Source organism: Chiloscyllium punctatum, chromosome 27 (genome assembly GCF_047496795.1).
Source record: "Chiloscyllium punctatum isolate Juve2018m chromosome 27, sChiPun1.3, whole genome shotgun sequence".
Taxonomy (NCBI): domain Eukaryota; kingdom Metazoa; phylum Chordata; class Chondrichthyes; order Orectolobiformes; family Hemiscylliidae; genus Chiloscyllium; species Chiloscyllium punctatum.
The window spans coordinates 15,622,551-15,640,039 of record NC_092765.1 but is presented as its reverse complement, the minus strand read 5'-3'; the positions used below and the strand labels follow the sequence as shown (position 1 = coordinate 15,640,039).

The window sequence follows — 17,489 nt, the reverse complement described above, 5'->3', positions numbered from 1 at the left end:
TACAGAGATAAAATCATTTCTGTTATGTCTATTCAACAACAATGAAAACCAACAAGCCCATTTGAGTATGTTTATTGCTTTATTGGGGTAAATAAAATTTGAACTAACCAAAAAATTCAATTAATGAAAATATACAAAAACTATAAATTGGGTTCTATAACAGTCTACTGTCAAAAGGCACTAATCCAGACCATTAACTACAAATTATATACATATGGAAGCATATGTATGGACATGGAACAAAGGACAGTATACACAAGCACAGAACACAAATAAACCAAATTCTTACAATTCTCATTTCCTTTTATTTCCAGTCTTTTTCTGGGACAGAGTATATGAAAGAGCTTTTTCCCCCGCACTAATGTGTTATCATGCATTGCATGATAAACCAGATCCCCATCCCCATAATGTAGTGTCTGAGATGCTTGGTTTACAATGCTGTGGTTTTGAGCACAAGTCCTAGATCTGGTATGTATGTCCAACATTTTCTGTTTATACTCCAGTGTTTGGTTTGATGCTCAAATTAACCAACCAAGCTCCTGATGAACTCTATCAGTTCTTGCCTCAATCACTGGATTCGCTATTATGCAGTCAGGTTTTGCAGAGAAAAACTGATACAGACCATCATTCTTCACCCAATCATGTCCCCACCCCAAACCCCCAAAAGGTCCTTGTCCTTACAAAGTGCACCTGTTGGCTTGAACACAGTGACATATAGGCATCAGTTACTGAACCCAGGGCTGGTTCACCTACACTTTTTCAATTAAAGGAGGTGAAAGGCCTTGTGGAGGGAAAGTATAATTTAAAAAGATATTGATAAATTGATGATGGCTAATATAAATTCCACAACATTATAGACACATCAATAGTTGATAGTTCAGTAGATCAATTTTCTCTTGCATATTTTGTACATATTGAGATACAGTTAACCTCTGGAGATAGACACTAAACCAGTGTCCTTAAGTGGAAAATAACCCAAACATGAACTATAATGGCAGTAGATTTGTCAACAAATTAGTGAATACACATTCATAGTTGCCTTGCTGAATTTTAGTACAAGCTTAACTGAAAACTGTTTTCAAGCATATGTTGCTACAATAGTTTAACAGACACTGTTCAATCTATAATTAGACTTTTTGTACAATCTGAGTTTGTTAAACAGATAGATGTTCTGTATATCCTTGGAACTAAATAAAAGTACATGTTAGAAGTTACTTAAATACAGTGCATAAAAAATTAAGAGTAATTTTAATAACAGTGACAATTTTACAGTGTATAGTATTTCAATAGTTACTTTAAAAAAAAATCACAGCAAAATTACATAAATGCTTGTAATTTGTACAGAAAAAAAAAACCAGATGCTCCCCTTACACACCATATTCAAAACTACATTTCTTTTTATTCTGAAAGCTACAAATGGAAGCTGGTCTAATCCAGTCAATGAAGAGGTCAAAATGGGCACTGCTGATACCGTTGTTCTGTGGGCAGTGTAATTGTGCACCTGATAATTTTCTGAAGTATGCAACTGATCTGCTACTTTCATACGCTAAAACATACTAGAGTACAAAAAGTAATTTATTTTAAAAAGTGCTTAAAAAATATTTACAATAATTGGATGCAACTGGATGATGTTTGAAGACCTTACAAGTATGACATTTACACTGGCTAGACTCTGTTACCCTTTAGATCTCAAAATAGGGATTGGAAAGATGAGGGTAGCATTAATATTTTATGTACATATATATCTTGCAAAACTATAGACTTAAAACCTGTCTTTGTTATACATATAACTCAACAGTCTTTCACAGAAATTACTAGCTGGGAGAAGCCCATGTTTGTCTTTTAAATAACCAGACAATTAAATAGGATACAAATTTAAGTGCAATACACTGCCCACAGTATAGTGGGTACCCTTTAAATCTGGCAGAATGAATAGTGTAATACTGTACCTTTGCTTTAATCAATAGTGCAATTTTTTTTTAAGTTCAAGGTTCATGACTCCAGGTCAGATTGCTCTTTTTTTTGAATGTCAATTCTCCAGGTTGATCTAACAATTCGCCAAATTTCCACGTAGGTGCTACTGTAATCTCTTACACTGTCATCCATCTCAATTAGATGGGGCATACAAATGGTGATTATGTGTACAAACCTCGCCTAAAATAAATGAAACCACAGGAAGTCATACAATTAGGCATGCCACAGTATCATGACGTTGTTTAAAAATTATTTGAAGATAGCATCTGATAAAAGTTTTTGAGATTAACACAGGCAGTTTTCCAAAAAGAAAATCTATATTATTTGTGTAAGTTTTACTCTGAGGTGCATAGAATTTATAGTAAACTTGTAGTTTATTACTATCATACATTATATGAAATTACTTCAGGGAGAAACACAATGGTCACAATTTCTAATCCAGAAAATTGAATATTTTTGTTAAAAAAAACAGCAAATCTGTGACCATATTAACTTTAGATTAATTATCCAAGACATTGTATCATATTTTATAGGTTGCAGACAGAATTTGTAAAAAGAATTCTGGAAGATTATTTAAATTATGAACATCAATAAGTTAAGCATTTAACAAATGTCAACTATAAAATTAGTGATACCAAAAATCAAGAAATTAATAGCACAAATATCAATTTTAACTTCAATAATACTACATGTTGTTAAAAACTTTAACCTCAATTTTAGAATTCAGCTTCTGAAAAATGCAAACTCCATTTTCTAAGTTTTTTGTGTTCTCTACACAGAGAGAAAAAAATGATCTGCATTTATATTGTATCTTTAGACGTGTCTCAAAGTGCTTTATAGCCATGAGTGAAAGAGAATTGGGTAGTGAAGCTGGCCCAAAACTTCCTCCACTGCCACACTGAACTAGATGTTGGGAGTCAGGTATGGCCACTGGCAAGATGCAGAATAAAGTAGCTGCTCCCTCTCACCTTATTGCAAAAATGTACCTCAGGCCATACTAGTTTAATTGTCACTACCCTCATGACTTAAGGAGAAAGTGCTCATTGTGTTAGAATTATAGGCCTACGTCCACTGAGAACCTGGTTAATAATATCCATTTTTACTTTACATAGGTCCCTTGCACTTTTTCCAATGGAGAATGGATTTGACTTCACATCCCAGAAGGGAAAGTGGATTATGCTAATCCACTGCAGTCCCCTGCAGACAAATGCTTTGAAAGTAAAGGGTTGTAGGTAGTATTGCTTGGCCATCTAATGGCTAGGTCAGCAAATGTACATCTGTCTTTCTCATCAAATACATTGTTTAGAAAATGCAAACCGTCAAATAAATGTTGATTAAATTTCATCTCAAGTTAAAGCAGAAACCAGACTACAGTGTCATAGGAAAACATGAGATAGAGGGAAAGACTGCCCATATAATCAAACCATCCTCAAGGGCATTGAAGGAGAAACAACAATTAGTGGCAAACTCAGTGACACCCACGTCCTGTGAGTGAATAAAAAGATCTGTAAGCTAATTTTTTGTGTAGGCAAGGACATCATTAGAATAATATTTATTTACTGCTTTATTTCAATAATAAGAAATTCTGGTTTTACACAACCATAAGTTCCATATCACCATCTTCCAGATAATCCTCAGTACTAACAAGATGTGACATTCGTTTAAATAAAAAAACTGGAAGGAGGAGCCCCAGATAATTTGACTGGAGTGTATGCATGCAGCATCTATCCTGCAGCAGCTTTTGAAAAGATAGATCAGCTTTAATCTAACAGTGTCAACAGACTATTAGTAAATGATATTATTTTGATAAGATCTTGTCTTCTCTCGAAATGTGGGTTAACTGTAGAGTTGCTTTAAATTAAGATTGGAGATGAGGTTTGTGAGAGGGAAAGTGTAGGCTTTCAAAGCAAAAGAATATTACAGCATTCCTGGGAGTTATTTGAATGATGAAACCCAAAATGGGATAAGAAGGGTCAGAGTGTACAAAGAAACAGCAACAAATAAGGTCAAAGGGGGAGAAATGGAAAAAAGGTGTTAATTTACAGTTCTTCACTTATATGCACATAGTGTTTTGACCAAAGGAAAAGAATTAATGGCACAAATAAAGCTAATGAATATTATCTTATGACCATTATAGAGACATTGTAGCAAAGAGTCAAACCTGGGAACTAAGCATTTAGTAAGACACAAATTCTTTCAAGGACAGACAGGAAGGAAAAGGAAGTTGAATAGCATTGTTAGTGCAAGATGGAATAAGTAGCAAGAAATGATATTGGATCAGAAGGTACAGAATCCATATGGGTGAAGGTAGGAAATAAGAGGAAAATGATGACACTAGTCTATTGGTCACCCAACAGCAGCTGTTCTGTTGGACAGAGAGCAAATAGAAGATAATGACAGCATATAAACATGACAGTACATTAATCATGGGTGACTTTAATCTGTGTGTCAATTGGGAAAATTAAATAGAGAAATAATTTATAATGTGAATTAGGATAGTCTCCTAGAATAATACATTGTGGATCCAACCAGGAGTCAGACTATTTTGGATTCGGTAGTGTGTAATGAGGCAGGTTTAATAAATGAAACAGTGACTAGAAAGGGGCTGCATTTAACTCTCAGTTCAAGAGTAAGAAATTTGGATAAAACCTGTGCTAAAGGTAATTTCAAAGGAGTGAAGATAGAGTGGACTGGGAAAGAAAGCAGAACAGACTGCTCAGCTACAATGGCAGACATTTAGAACAAAAATAGCTCATGACTCTCAAAAAAAAGATTAACTCCAGTGAGGAAGGAGGATCTTAGGAAGGGATAAACCAATCATGGTTAAACAGGAAGGTAAGGATAGCAGCAAATTGAAAAAAAACAATACAATGTAGAAAAGTTTAACGCTAAACCACAGGATTGGGAAACTAAACAAAGACACCAAAAAAAGAGGCAGCAAATAAATTTTGATACTACTAGCAAGTAATATTTCCTGAAATGACATCACCACAAACCCCAGGAACCCCATCCAGGAGAAAGATATAAATAGAAAGCAGGAGACAACAGCTTCGCTTCACTTGGAGGTCACCACTGATGATGTTACCTAGCCAGGTAATGAAATGTCTGGATATCAAACCTACAGCTCAGCGAGCAAACCTACACCCTAAACCTCAACCTACAAACCTTCACAAACCTTGCAGGTAGATTAATGTCTAGTACTAGCAAAATGTTAGAATTTCAATCATTTAGAAATGCATGATATGATCAAGCAGAGTCAACATGACTTCATGAAGGAGAAATCATGCCTGACATATTTATTAGAATTCTTTGAGGAGGCAAAAAGCTGGATAGATAAAAGAATAAGTAAATGTTATGCATTTGAATTTCCAAAAAGTAGTTAGTAAGGAACCACACATTAGACTATTTAGAAGATATGAGACCATGGTGTTGGGGGTAGTATATTGGCATGGATATGGGATTGGCTAACTAATAGAAAACAGAGATATGGGATAAAGGGAGTTATTTCACAATGGCAACCTGTAACTAGTGCCACAGGGATGAGTGCTGGAGCTACAATTACTTACTGTATATATTAATGACTTGTATCAGGAAAGTGAATGTACTATCACCAAGTTTGTGAATGACATAAAAATGGTAGGAAGACAAGTGGTGAAGTTAACACAAGAGTATATACAGAGGTATAGAGATATGGGCAAATGTTTGGCAGAGGGAAAAAAGTATGCAAATTTGAGGTTATGCACTTAGGCAGGAAGAAGAAGAGTTGAATATTATTTTAATGGAGGAAGACTGCAGCAAATGGCAAGGTCACAAAGAGCTAGCATACAAATTCTGCAGTTAATAAGGAAGGCAAATGGAATGTCAGCCTTTATTTCAAAAGGAATGAAGTCTAAAAATGTGGAAGTCTTGCTAAAACTATACAAGGCCAGAACTAGACCACACCCAGAATATGGCCAACAGTTTTGGTCTTCTTATCAAAGAAAATACATACAGGAATTGGAGACAGTTCAGAGAAGGTTTACGAGGTTGATCCCCGGTATGAAGGGATTATCTTATGAAGACAGGTTGAATAGACTGGGCCTGTACTCAAGAGAATTTAGAAGAATGACAGGTGACTTTACTGAAACATAAGATTCTTAAGGGGTTTAACAGGGCAGATGCTGAGAGATTGTTTTCCCAAGTGGGAGGGGAGAGGACAACAGGGCATTATCTCAGAGACGGTGATCGCCTGGTTAGGACAGAGATGAGATGGAATTTCTGCTCTCATCATAGCGGTGAAGTTGTGGAATTCTTTATCTCAGGATTCAGAAGCTGGGTCATTAAGTAAATTAAAAGCTGAGACAGATTTTTAATTAGCAAGGGAATAAAGGACCATGGGAAAAAGACAGCAAAGTGTAGTTGAGGATGATCAGATCAGCTACAATCTCATTGAAGGACGGAGCAGACTTGACCTACCTATGCTCCTTTGGTCTTACTGGCATCTAACTAACCAGAGCGCTTGTGAGTTCTATTAGTTGGATTTCGAGGTTGCAAGCTGACTTATATGTAGAAAGAAAATGTTTTCCTCTGCACCTGAAGGAAGGATTCCTTCAATGGGATATTGTTCTACAGGTGAAACTCACACTCTGAAACTAGCTGCCACTCACGTACCAATCTCAGCTGTGAGTGAGGTATACAGGCCATACCACTCTGGAGGTCAACACAGTTGAATCTGATCTCCTTCTCATTGGAAACACACACATCTCCACCTAAGAATTCTGTACATTGAGCATGACCCAAAATAAGATCTTTACAACCAACTGAACAACTGCACTACTCCCTGGCAACTATTGGCAAAGACACTACAGAAATGGAAGCAAAATTGTTTTAGCTGCCCCAAACTAATGGCAATAGATAATAATGAAAAGTTTAACTTCTTGGAATCCATATTTATATGGATAATTATTAACCTTCCTCTTTGAGAAGAACAAAGGAAGGAAGTGGGGCTGAATCTTCAACATGTATATTGGATTTAAATAATGTAACTGAGACTCAGTCTAGAACGTCAACCTGCACAGGGAGCTGAACTTGGATCCAGATGCTAGGCTAGATGAAGAGTTTAACACTGAATTTCCTTATAGGCAAGAAATGCTCCTATTGTGCTTCATGTAGAAGCCTTACATTTCACTCCTATGAACATTGTCTCTAGGGGAGGTGTTTTAATATAACAAGGGTGTGAAATTTGGTAGGGCAGATCTTATCAAATTTGTTGACAGGTCTCACCTGGACTTTGAAATGTTAATTCCATTTTTCTCTGCACAGATACTATTATTTCCAGATTTTATTTTATCCCACTTTTATTTCAGACTTCTTCCAACTGCAGTATATTGTTTTTGTGCTGACCTACAATTTAATAATCATTATTGCACACACTAATAGGCCAAAACATTATAATGTACAGTAATTAAGTTGTTGAGCCATATGTGATCCAAAGGGAACACAAACAAGTTGGCATAATGGAAGTACTTTCAAGTGAAATTGTAGAAGTATAAACCTCAGCCCACAGTGAAATATGCTAGTCAAACTGATCTGCTTACTTGTCAAAAATCAATGAACAACTTAGTTTAGAATTTATTTATGAAGATGGTAGCCCTGTAAAAATCAGCCTGATGTGAAAGCCATACTGAATTAAGATTTAAACAGCATTTGTAACCAATGTGCTTTTGTAACTGTAAGTATTTAACATTGTGAAGAAGGAATTCCTTTCTCTGTTTTGCAGCAGAACCATAGTCCTAACAGGAAAGAATGAGGTCACAATTGCACCTTTACTTTTAGAGAATACAGATCTTTCCTAATCTATTGCCAAACGACAAGTAGAAACCCTTCCTCCAACTAGGAGAGGTAATCCTGCCGTGATAATAGATTTAAAACAAAACACATTGGCCAAGGTGAAGCTTGGTCTGGAGACAAATGTTCAAAAGTAGGATTTTTAAAAAAAATTAACTTCATTCTTGGGGCTATGAGTGGTAAAATACTCTTGTACCCACCTGATGCTGATATAGACAGTGTCATCGGCCAATTGCACATGTAACAACTGAAGCCTGTAACGATGTTGAAAATGTAAAATTACTACTTTTGAATGATTATTTATGGCATTGGTGTTATTTTGAGGCAAATGTTGAATGGAAGTTCATGTGTCACAGCAATTAAATGCCAAAAGATCCAAAAGAAATTTGAGGTTAGGGTCTGGGGTGGGGGAAGAATAAAATCAACTGTCCTCCAGCAGCTTGCAAACTCTTTAGTAATGGGGCATTGCACAGGAGGCTGCAGAAATATCCAAAATTTAACTTGTAATACCACCTCAGATAGTTGGAAGGTGCATCTTTGACAGGAAAGGCAACTTTGATTTATTTTTGGAAAAAAGGATACAGCGTAATTATTTAAAAAATGATTTTACACAATTAACACCATCTTTCAACATCATGCAGTGTAAATGTTTGAGTTATTTACCAAGTAAATATAAATAACCAGGCATAAAGTTAAAGTTTTAAATGGTTAGTTGTGACATTTGAAAGGCAGCAGTGTTTCGATTGTTGCTCATTTTGGTATCTTTTTAAAAAAAGGCCACATTAGAATTTGTTTGGCAATGCATTTAAGAGCCACTTTTCAAGAAATGTTATTGAAGATAGAACATTACATACTGTTAACTATTTTACTTAACTGAAATTATGCATAAGCTACATTTTACATTGTAATTCAAGGAATCCAATTGGTTTTTCATTCTATTAGAGCTTTGCTATTTTTCATACAGTTGTCTTCTAACTCACCATATTACAAATACATATCTATTTGATATGGTTAACTGGACAACAATTGGAAGGATGAACCCTCATTTAATCCTGCCCTCTTTGGCCTTAGGCCATTTAGACTAATTATACCATCCCAAGTCATTTGAAATCAATTAACTCTGCACAAACCAATTTGTTTCAGCTTTAATAACATAATGATTAAGTCTTCATTTCACTTTTCAAATATTATTTGTAATTCACCAGTGAACACCCCAACAGCAAACACTGCTTGTCAGTTATAATGTACAAGACATGAGAGATGTGCAATGGAGCTTTACAGTCCAGGCAACATAACTCAAGCAAAAAAGCTTCTATATCTGTCAAACTGAAATCAGTAAATGCAAATTGTACATTCAAATACTGTAAATACTGATTATCAGGTATGTCATTCTACAAAAGTGACTGCCACTTCCTACATGTAATGGGGACTTTGCATTGTAATCCTAGTTCTGCATATGCACAGCATGGTTAGATCACTGTTAGATTACTATATGTAGTTTTGGGCACTCCATCACAAAAAGATATTAAAGCCATCTAGATCATAGAATGTAAATTCACCATGATAACACCAGAAGTGTGAAACCATAGTTATGATGAGCAATCTAAGCTACTGAAACTATTTCTACCAGAGCAGAAAGAGAGGGGATTTCATGGATATTCTTTTAAAATATAAAATGTTTTTGTGGAGTGAATAATGAAAGACCGTTTCTTTAGTTAGGGAATCATTCATGTGCAGACTGCTCCTGGCTACACCAGCACCCCATTAACACTGACAATATGCCTACTGCTGTTTGGAAAAAGGTCTACGGCTGTTAGTCAAGGGCACAGCCTAGTTTTGGGTGATTAGACTTTCTTAAATATGGAAAATATGGTCCTTACAATACGATCGCCAATTATGCACCTCACCATTTACCTTCCTGTCAGTTATTACAATGATGACGCTGATAAGATTAGATATTTTTCACTGTGCCCTTAAGCTTAGGTTAAAATAAAGTGGGTGACAAAATTCTGCCTGATAACAAGTTCAACTTATTCAAGCGAAACCTGGGAACAAAGGGTAAGGGCAGATATGCTCCAAGTAAATAGACTAGTCAGTTTAAGATTTTAGGGCAGAAGAGGAAAAGAACAGGGATTGGTATGGTCAGCAGAGAAGAAGGTCGTTTGGTAGCTAACAAAGCAAGATGTAGGGAGAGACAGCTGCTTGTCAAAGAGGCACATGCTGCAGCCATCTAAGGAATGTAGAGAGATTCATCCACGACAAATTAAAAAAAGAGGCATCGGAGCAGGATACATTTCTGGCCAAACTTTCTGAAATCCAAGTGATAGTCCCTCAAGGTTACTAGTTGGTGAAATGGAAAACCAGGGATCGTGGCACACAGACAGATACCGGACATTGAGGTCTCAAACTGTAGTTTCCTCCAATTCTTTGATTAAAATATTTGCTAAGAATGAGAAGTTAGGATTTTTTTTAAGTGAAAGAATGTTATTTTTGAACATGGTGTGCTGTGCTTCAGGGATTGCCAGAAGCAGAAATTACCACAGGTTTTATGAGAAAATTAGAGAACAACAGTTACTTTTCTTACAGTGCCCTTAATGTAGTAAAATATCCTAAAGGTGCCTCGCAGGAACAATATCAAGCAAAAGTTAACTCGAGTCACATAAGGAGTCATCAACAGAGATGAACAGAAAGAAACCTCATCAGTGAGAAAATAGCTGGAGAGTGGGGGGTGGTGATTGTAGAGATTGAGGCTTTGGTAGCGGTAAGCATGCTCATTATTGGTAAAGATATCAAAATAGGGATGCTCAAGAGGCTAGAATCGGAGGACACTGGTGTCTGAGAGGATTATGGAACTGAAGCAAATGCTGAAATCGGTAGAGGCAAGGCCACGGAGAGATACGAAAGCAGGAATGAAAAGATTAAAATCAAAGGTTTGTCAACTGGGAAACAATGTAGGTCAATGAGTACAGTGGGAGATAAGGGAAGGAACTTAGAAGGGTTAGGTCAAGGGCAGTGAAGGTTTAAACACCCTCAGATTTCTTGCAGGTAGAACAGTAATTAGTTGGATAAATTTCTGCTAATTCAGTACTTTATGTTTGACAACCAGTCTGACAATTTAGAGAAGGGTTAGGTGATATGGGAATGTGGTAGAGATGGGTGAATGACTGGACAAAGTAGATACAGGGCTCAGAGGGCACAGTGGGAGAGTTAAGGAAAAGAGCTAAGGAAGACTCAATGATTTAACTGGTCTCTATTGACATAAAATGTAAAGAAAAGTGCATACTATTGATTGGCCTTATATGATAATATGATAATAGTCTAATCTGGTGCTGGAAAAGCACAGCAGTTCAGGCAGCATCCAAGGAGCAGGAAAATCGACATTTTGGGCAAAAGCCCTTCATCAGGAATGCCCTTCATCACCTCATTCCTGATGAAGGGCTTTTGCCCAAAACGTCGATATCCTGCTCCTCGGATGCTGCCTGACCTGCTGTGCTTTTCCAGCACCATTCTAATCTTGACTCTAATCTCCAGCATCTGCAGAACCCACTTCCACCTGCTTATACAATAACAGATTACTTGTCAACAGGAATGGCACTCCATGTGAAAAATGCTGTCACATTTCCATGATATAAGAATTTATATGAAAAGGAGCACAGTATAGCAAGGTGGTCAAAGTAAATTTTATATACTGTAATTCTGCCTGCAAAATGGAAACAAAGCACCAGAGGGTGCTCTTGTTTCAATATACTCCTTTGTACTTTAGAAAGAACCTTTAATAATAGTTTCCAGGTGTAATTGCTGGGCATTACGACCTGACAGCATCAGCGCTAGATCTTCACTGCAGTGCAAACTGGAGTGCTATGACATACTTATCTTTATCAGTGCAAATAAGTTTGATTACTTGCTTGGCTCAGCAGTAACTCTCTTACCTCTGAGTCACAAAGTTAGGGGTTCAAGCTCCACTCGAAGACTTGAATACATAACCTAACCTGTCACTTCAGTGCATTCTCAAGAGTACTGTTACTTATTGAGGAACTGCCTGCCAGCTCAAATAAAAGATCACAAGAGACTATTTAAAAGAGGGCATAGGGTATCCTGGTCAACAGTCTTTCTTCGATCAATATTACAAAAAGCAGATCAACTACTCATTTAATCTTATTTTTGCTTGGGTGCGATATGTTTGTGCAAATTTCATGTTTTTTTTAGTCCAGAGGACAATCATAATTGTATTTCAGAAGTAAGTAATGGACTGTGAAGCATGTTTGGGTGCCTTAGGACATGAAGGAAACTATATACAATGCAAATTCTTTCCTTAGTCATCCTGTAGTTTTTAGTTTTGATGATGGATTAGCAATTGACATTTACACATTCCTGTCTTGCTCAGTAAACTGACTATTCTAGATGTGAGTTATTCTTTAATAAACTGCCTCAACCCTACTCTTTGTGACTTGTTTATTTTCTCATTGACCCCTATCCTGAAGACACTAACTTCAAACGGTACCTTTGTTATTGCACTCAGGTAATTATTCATGCAGTTGGGGTTGTCACAATCACTTCATCCTATTAACAAATATGCATGAAACAGAATATTTGTTTTGTGTTTTGAAGATTATCAACAAGCTGAATACAATTGCTAGATTTTGTGAACCTACATGATTTCAGAGACCAGTGTAAATCTATTGTCATTGTGCGTAAATCACGTGTTATTATAAATGGTAGATTTTTGAAAATTTAAGGCTCAGCACTCTAAATAACCCATCCAACTCCCCCATCAATTCTATTCTTTACTATGCAGCCAGACATCCCCACCTCTAACAGTAACCTTTACAGAAAAACTGCAGTTTTGTTTTGTCAATCACCTGCATATTTTCTTTCTTTTAGTTCCAAAGCAAGCTCTTTGAAAACAATTGTTGAAACTATGCCGGAGCATCCTAATATCCTATGCACCCACCGGCTATTGGAAAAATAAGGGGACCTTTGCCTGTGACTTTTTTTTGTCCATTAATCATGCAGCTTGGGAACTTCAAAACTCTCATTCTTTAATCTGTTATTAATTATTTGGGGAGCAGGACAGGGAGGGAAGAATATTTTGAAGAGGGGTTATATTCAACTTGAAATGTTAAACTCTGTTACCTTTTACGACATGAGCTCAGTATTTCCATCACTTTCTGGTTTCAATTTATATTAAAGAATTCTGTCAGTCCATCTACAATAATTATAACAGTCTGGATCATGATCAGAAATTAGTGGCAGCCAAACAGCTCTTAGCAGCTCAGGCATTCAGAATGCTGCTCCTCGTAAAACTATTCATTCCACATGATGCAATTCTTCTTTTCTCACAGCCATTGCATTAAATGGGAAATATTTACACTTTTTTTTTTATAAACAGAGCAATTAATACTTTTACCTTGTGTGCCTTCTGGAAATGTAGATATTTTAAAGGCAACAAGGGTGATCAATCCAGAAGACTTTTATATACTTTGATAATGAAACAAAATTTTAACCGTTTTGAATTTTGCTTCATGGGCCAATATATCTGTAAATTACATAATGCCTGGGGGAAATTAAGGGACAACGGAGATGACAGAAAATACAAATTACACACATGCAGAATGGAAGCCAATGGTAAACAACCCTGTACAGTAGCCAGTGCACTATTACCGTGATACATTGTATAACTGTGTCATGCGTTAGGTTTCAAACGGTTAATCTGAATCTCTGCAAAGCTAACTATTTATTCACCATGGGTTGAATAAACCTCATGATGTTCATATGTTGTGAACACTCCTCAGAAACCATAATTGATACATAAAATTCTTTGGCAGTGCTTTCTTATTAGTTGCATGTTCTTGGAGTCGTATCCTTTTTCATTAATGAGTACCATGGAACATTACAATGCTTACTAACTAGTAGTTTGGGTCCAGCCAACGTAGTCTTGTATTTTGAGAATGCTATATCTTTCCAAAATAAAAAAGTCCTGCCTTTCTCAGTCTACTACTATATCCCATCAGTGAATTCAATCTGGCGCCTGTACATGGCATAATGTGTCATTTTGGTTAGGTGCTGAGAAACTTCACACTGACTGACCTGCCACATTGATCCGGTGATCATCTTTCCAGGGTTTACACCTTGGAGGCTCCCTTCCACCGGCAAACCTCAATCTCTAACAGTTTGTCTTGTGAAGTGGAACTAGCTAACATGCCTACAGTGTGCTTTACAGTTAAGATGCTCTTCACAATGCCCCGATGCTTCTCTGCTGGATCCCTCCTGATTCTCGCTCAAAAATCACATCTTTAAAGCACAAGTGAATGGAAAGCAAAATAACTATATTTGCCTGTTAATTGGTTTAAGCAGGCAGAAGAAGGTGAATACTGAATTTGTGCATTGAAATAGTTCATTTCCCATTAGAATTCATGAATAAAAATTAGCAATTGGTGCGTAACCTTGTTAACATGCAAAATTGCTACATATAAACGTACACAAAGCATCTTGTGGTAGCCCTCTTGTTGTTACAATCGTTCAAAACACCATCTCCCTTTTCCTTCAGACTATATAACTTCACGTCTTTCCAGTATAGATTCCTCATTTTTCAAATTTTAAAAAGTACAGGGTTGAAATCCTGTTTTGTAAAATACTTTTTTACTTCCTTATTATTTCTATGGCAGGTTGCCTGACAGTAAATAGTATCTTTCAGATAGTAACGTTCTAAGAAGTTTTCCTCCGTGGATAAAATGTGATGTCAAAATTACACACTATAAATATTAATACTTGTATGCCTTTTTTTCCCCACTGCTTTGGGGAAGACCTGAAGCCATTTGAAATAAATAAGTGAGTTAGTATGTCCTTTAAAACAGCATACAAGAGATTTCCACACGAGGACATTGTGTTCTACAGCAACAGTGGCACAGTAGAATGTTAAAGTTTGTTTCAACAGTAAAGCATCCATTGTCTCATAATAAAGGGCAATGTCCTACACTGAAAGACAACCAGAATATCTTAGAGAAAAGAAAATACCTTTGTCCCAAATAAAAAAAAACGAAAGAATTACAGATGCTGTAAATCAGAAACAAAAGCAGAAACTGCTGAAAAGTTCAGCAGCTCTGACAGCATCTATGAAGTGATGCCAGAGGGTGTGAAACACTAAGTCTGATTTCTCTTGAAAGATGTTGCCAGATCTGCTGAGCTTTTCCATCAATTTATGTTTTTGATACTTTTGTCCCAGTTCACCTTCCATTGAAAGTCAGAAGCTTACAATGCTTCTAACACTATACACCTGGATACAGGAAAATAGCCGAAACCTTAGATCAAGACTGCATAAAACAAAGGTCTGAACGTACAGAATACTGACTATGGTAATAATCAAAATAACACTTAGCAAGTTTTATCACTGAATTACACTTTTTCCTGTGTTACTGGCATGATAACCAAGCAAATTAATATATGCAACTTTTTTGTCATTCCTAGCAGCAGTGTCCATGGACAGTATTAGAGCATTGTTAGCTTGGAAACCAGCATCATTATAGACTGGGACTAGACCAGCTTGGTTCTAGGTTCTCTGCCACGTTGCTAAACTCAAGGTTTTTATTGAACTACTTCACAGGAAGCAGGAATGATTGTGAATCTGGATTATTAATTACAATCTAGAATTAATCCATAGCTATGAGCGTTAAAATAAAAGATACTGCTAGGATTTATTCATTCTTTTGAAGCTTTTGTCAACCACAGTAGCTTCAAGGGGAACAACTCTGATCCTTTTCAGTGACATAAATCAGAGTCTCAGACTTTGGGTAAAGAAACATTTACAGAAAAATCAATGACACATAAAAGTTTCTCCAACTTTGGGCAACTTGGAACCACTGCAAAAGGTAACTCTTGACTGAGAAAGTTTTACAACATTGAAAAGTCATTTGAGTTTCCCATTCTGCAGACACCCAGATTACAAATGAGCACAAAATTTTGCATCTGACAATCTTGAATACTGCCATTGTTCATTTACATATCCAATTTATGTACACTTAAGATAACCTCTGTAAACTAGTGTCCTCCTAGGAACGTAGGACAGTACAGCTGAATGTCTCTAACAATAAGATGTCATTTCTCAGTCAATACAAGAGAAGACAAGTTTCAATAGCAAATTCAACTGTTCTGTTATGGCGTCTTTAACAACTGTGTTGTTACCCACCAATTTCCAAATAACCAGAAGTGTAATTTTTGACACATCAGTGCTGTTTTACAAATGATTGTTACATTATGTTATTCTGCTCCTACATCTTATGGTCTTGGGATGCAAAAACACCAGATGTATCAAAATCTACATAATACTGAAAATATTTCTCTAGCAGTGGATCTTACTTATTCATTTAATTCCTGTGCTAAATCTCTCCCCATAGTATACAGCTAACAAGTTAATTGCTCCAATATCAAATTTAACACAGAATGAGATTTCTTTATGCAGTATAAAATTCATAAAAAAACTAACCTTGCTGACAGATACAGGGAACGTTTGATGACAGCATTACAAAAATTGAAGGGTTTTTTTTCCCCAATTAAGCATAATCTTGCTTCTGGGAAGGTGGAAATTGGCAGAATGCAACTAGAGACTGTCACATATCAAGAATATTTGTCAGATCCAAAAATTTTGTTCTTCCTTAACCTGAGACGCAAATTCTAGTAAGTATGTTATAGTTGTTGTAAATTTCAGCATTTAATTGCACATACTTAAACAGACGTGAAAACAGGGTTTGCAGCTCGTACAGAGAGTGGATTAGTGGTGCTGGAAGAGCACAGCAGTTCAGGCTGCCTAACCCGTCCAAAGAATGCTAGGAGGCTGGTGTACAACCAAAGCTTCTACAAGTAAATCACAAAAAGAAATTTTAAAAATAAAATTCAGAGGGAAATTATTTTATCAGGGAATGACCACAACAGGACTGACTGGAGAACGTCGACCCTTTCCCTGATTTATACACACGCTAAAAAGTAGGAGCAAGCGAACAAATCCCATTCTGAACCACCCAATGTAAAATATGGTATGGGGTGTGTACGGAACCACCAGTCCCTTAGTATCCAGAAGTTGGAACCAGGAAGATACTGTAGAGTGAGAGTTCTGCGCCCATACAACGTCCAACTTTGGGTCAGTTTGGTCTGATGTGACCTTTTTTTTTGTTCGTACCTCCCTAATAAAAAACTAGCTATGTAGAAAATAGAAAATGTTTTTATTTTTCCTTCAGCTAATAATTTCAAACTGTACTGGGTAATGTGCAGTAATACATTAAAAACATGATTGTTGAGTTCACAGTCAGCTGTCAGCAAACCTTAGCACAAGTCACACCTGACAACTTCTATTCACTGATATGTTAAGATGAGATGATCACATAGGCAGCTATAAAAATGATATGAGAACTTCTCTTTCAATTTAAACGCACAGCGAACAAACAAATGATAAATATACATCTAAATAGTCTGTTGCAGAACAGTACATATAATAGGGAAGAAGGTGGCTATAGTCTATAACAATATATAATCCTGATTGCCTTCAGCCTTACGTTCAATCATCGTCGATTGCTTCTGTCTTGATCTCACTTCCACCCTGGCTGGCCAAAGCTAGGACCGAATGATTGACAGCTGCCATTTCAACAGCCAATGAGATGGGGTCTTGCTGATGGTCACTATGGGAAGTATTTTCATCCTAT

General features: G+C 36.5%; 1 protein-coding gene across 8 annotated transcripts in view; it reads right to left on the bottom strand.

The window, feature by feature from the left end:
- Positions 1 to 60: 60 nt before the first annotated feature.
- The window catches only part of LOC140453456 (homeobox-containing protein 1-like), a 61,740-nt gene continuing 44,311 nt past the window's right edge, over positions 61 to 17,489 (bottom strand). For 4 of the 8 annotated variants that reach the window (XM_072548149.1, XM_072548148.1, XM_072548151.1 and 1 more), the window contains exon 10: positions 61 to 17,485. In XM_072548149.1, the coding sequence (XP_072404250.1) occupies positions 17,345 to 17,485 (141 nt within the window). In that variant the 3' untranslated portion in view covers positions 61 to 17,344. The remainder of the gene's footprint in view (positions 17,486 to 17,489) is intronic. The other 4 variants (XM_072548154.1, XM_072548155.1, XM_072548156.1 and 1 more) reach the window with 2 other exon arrangements.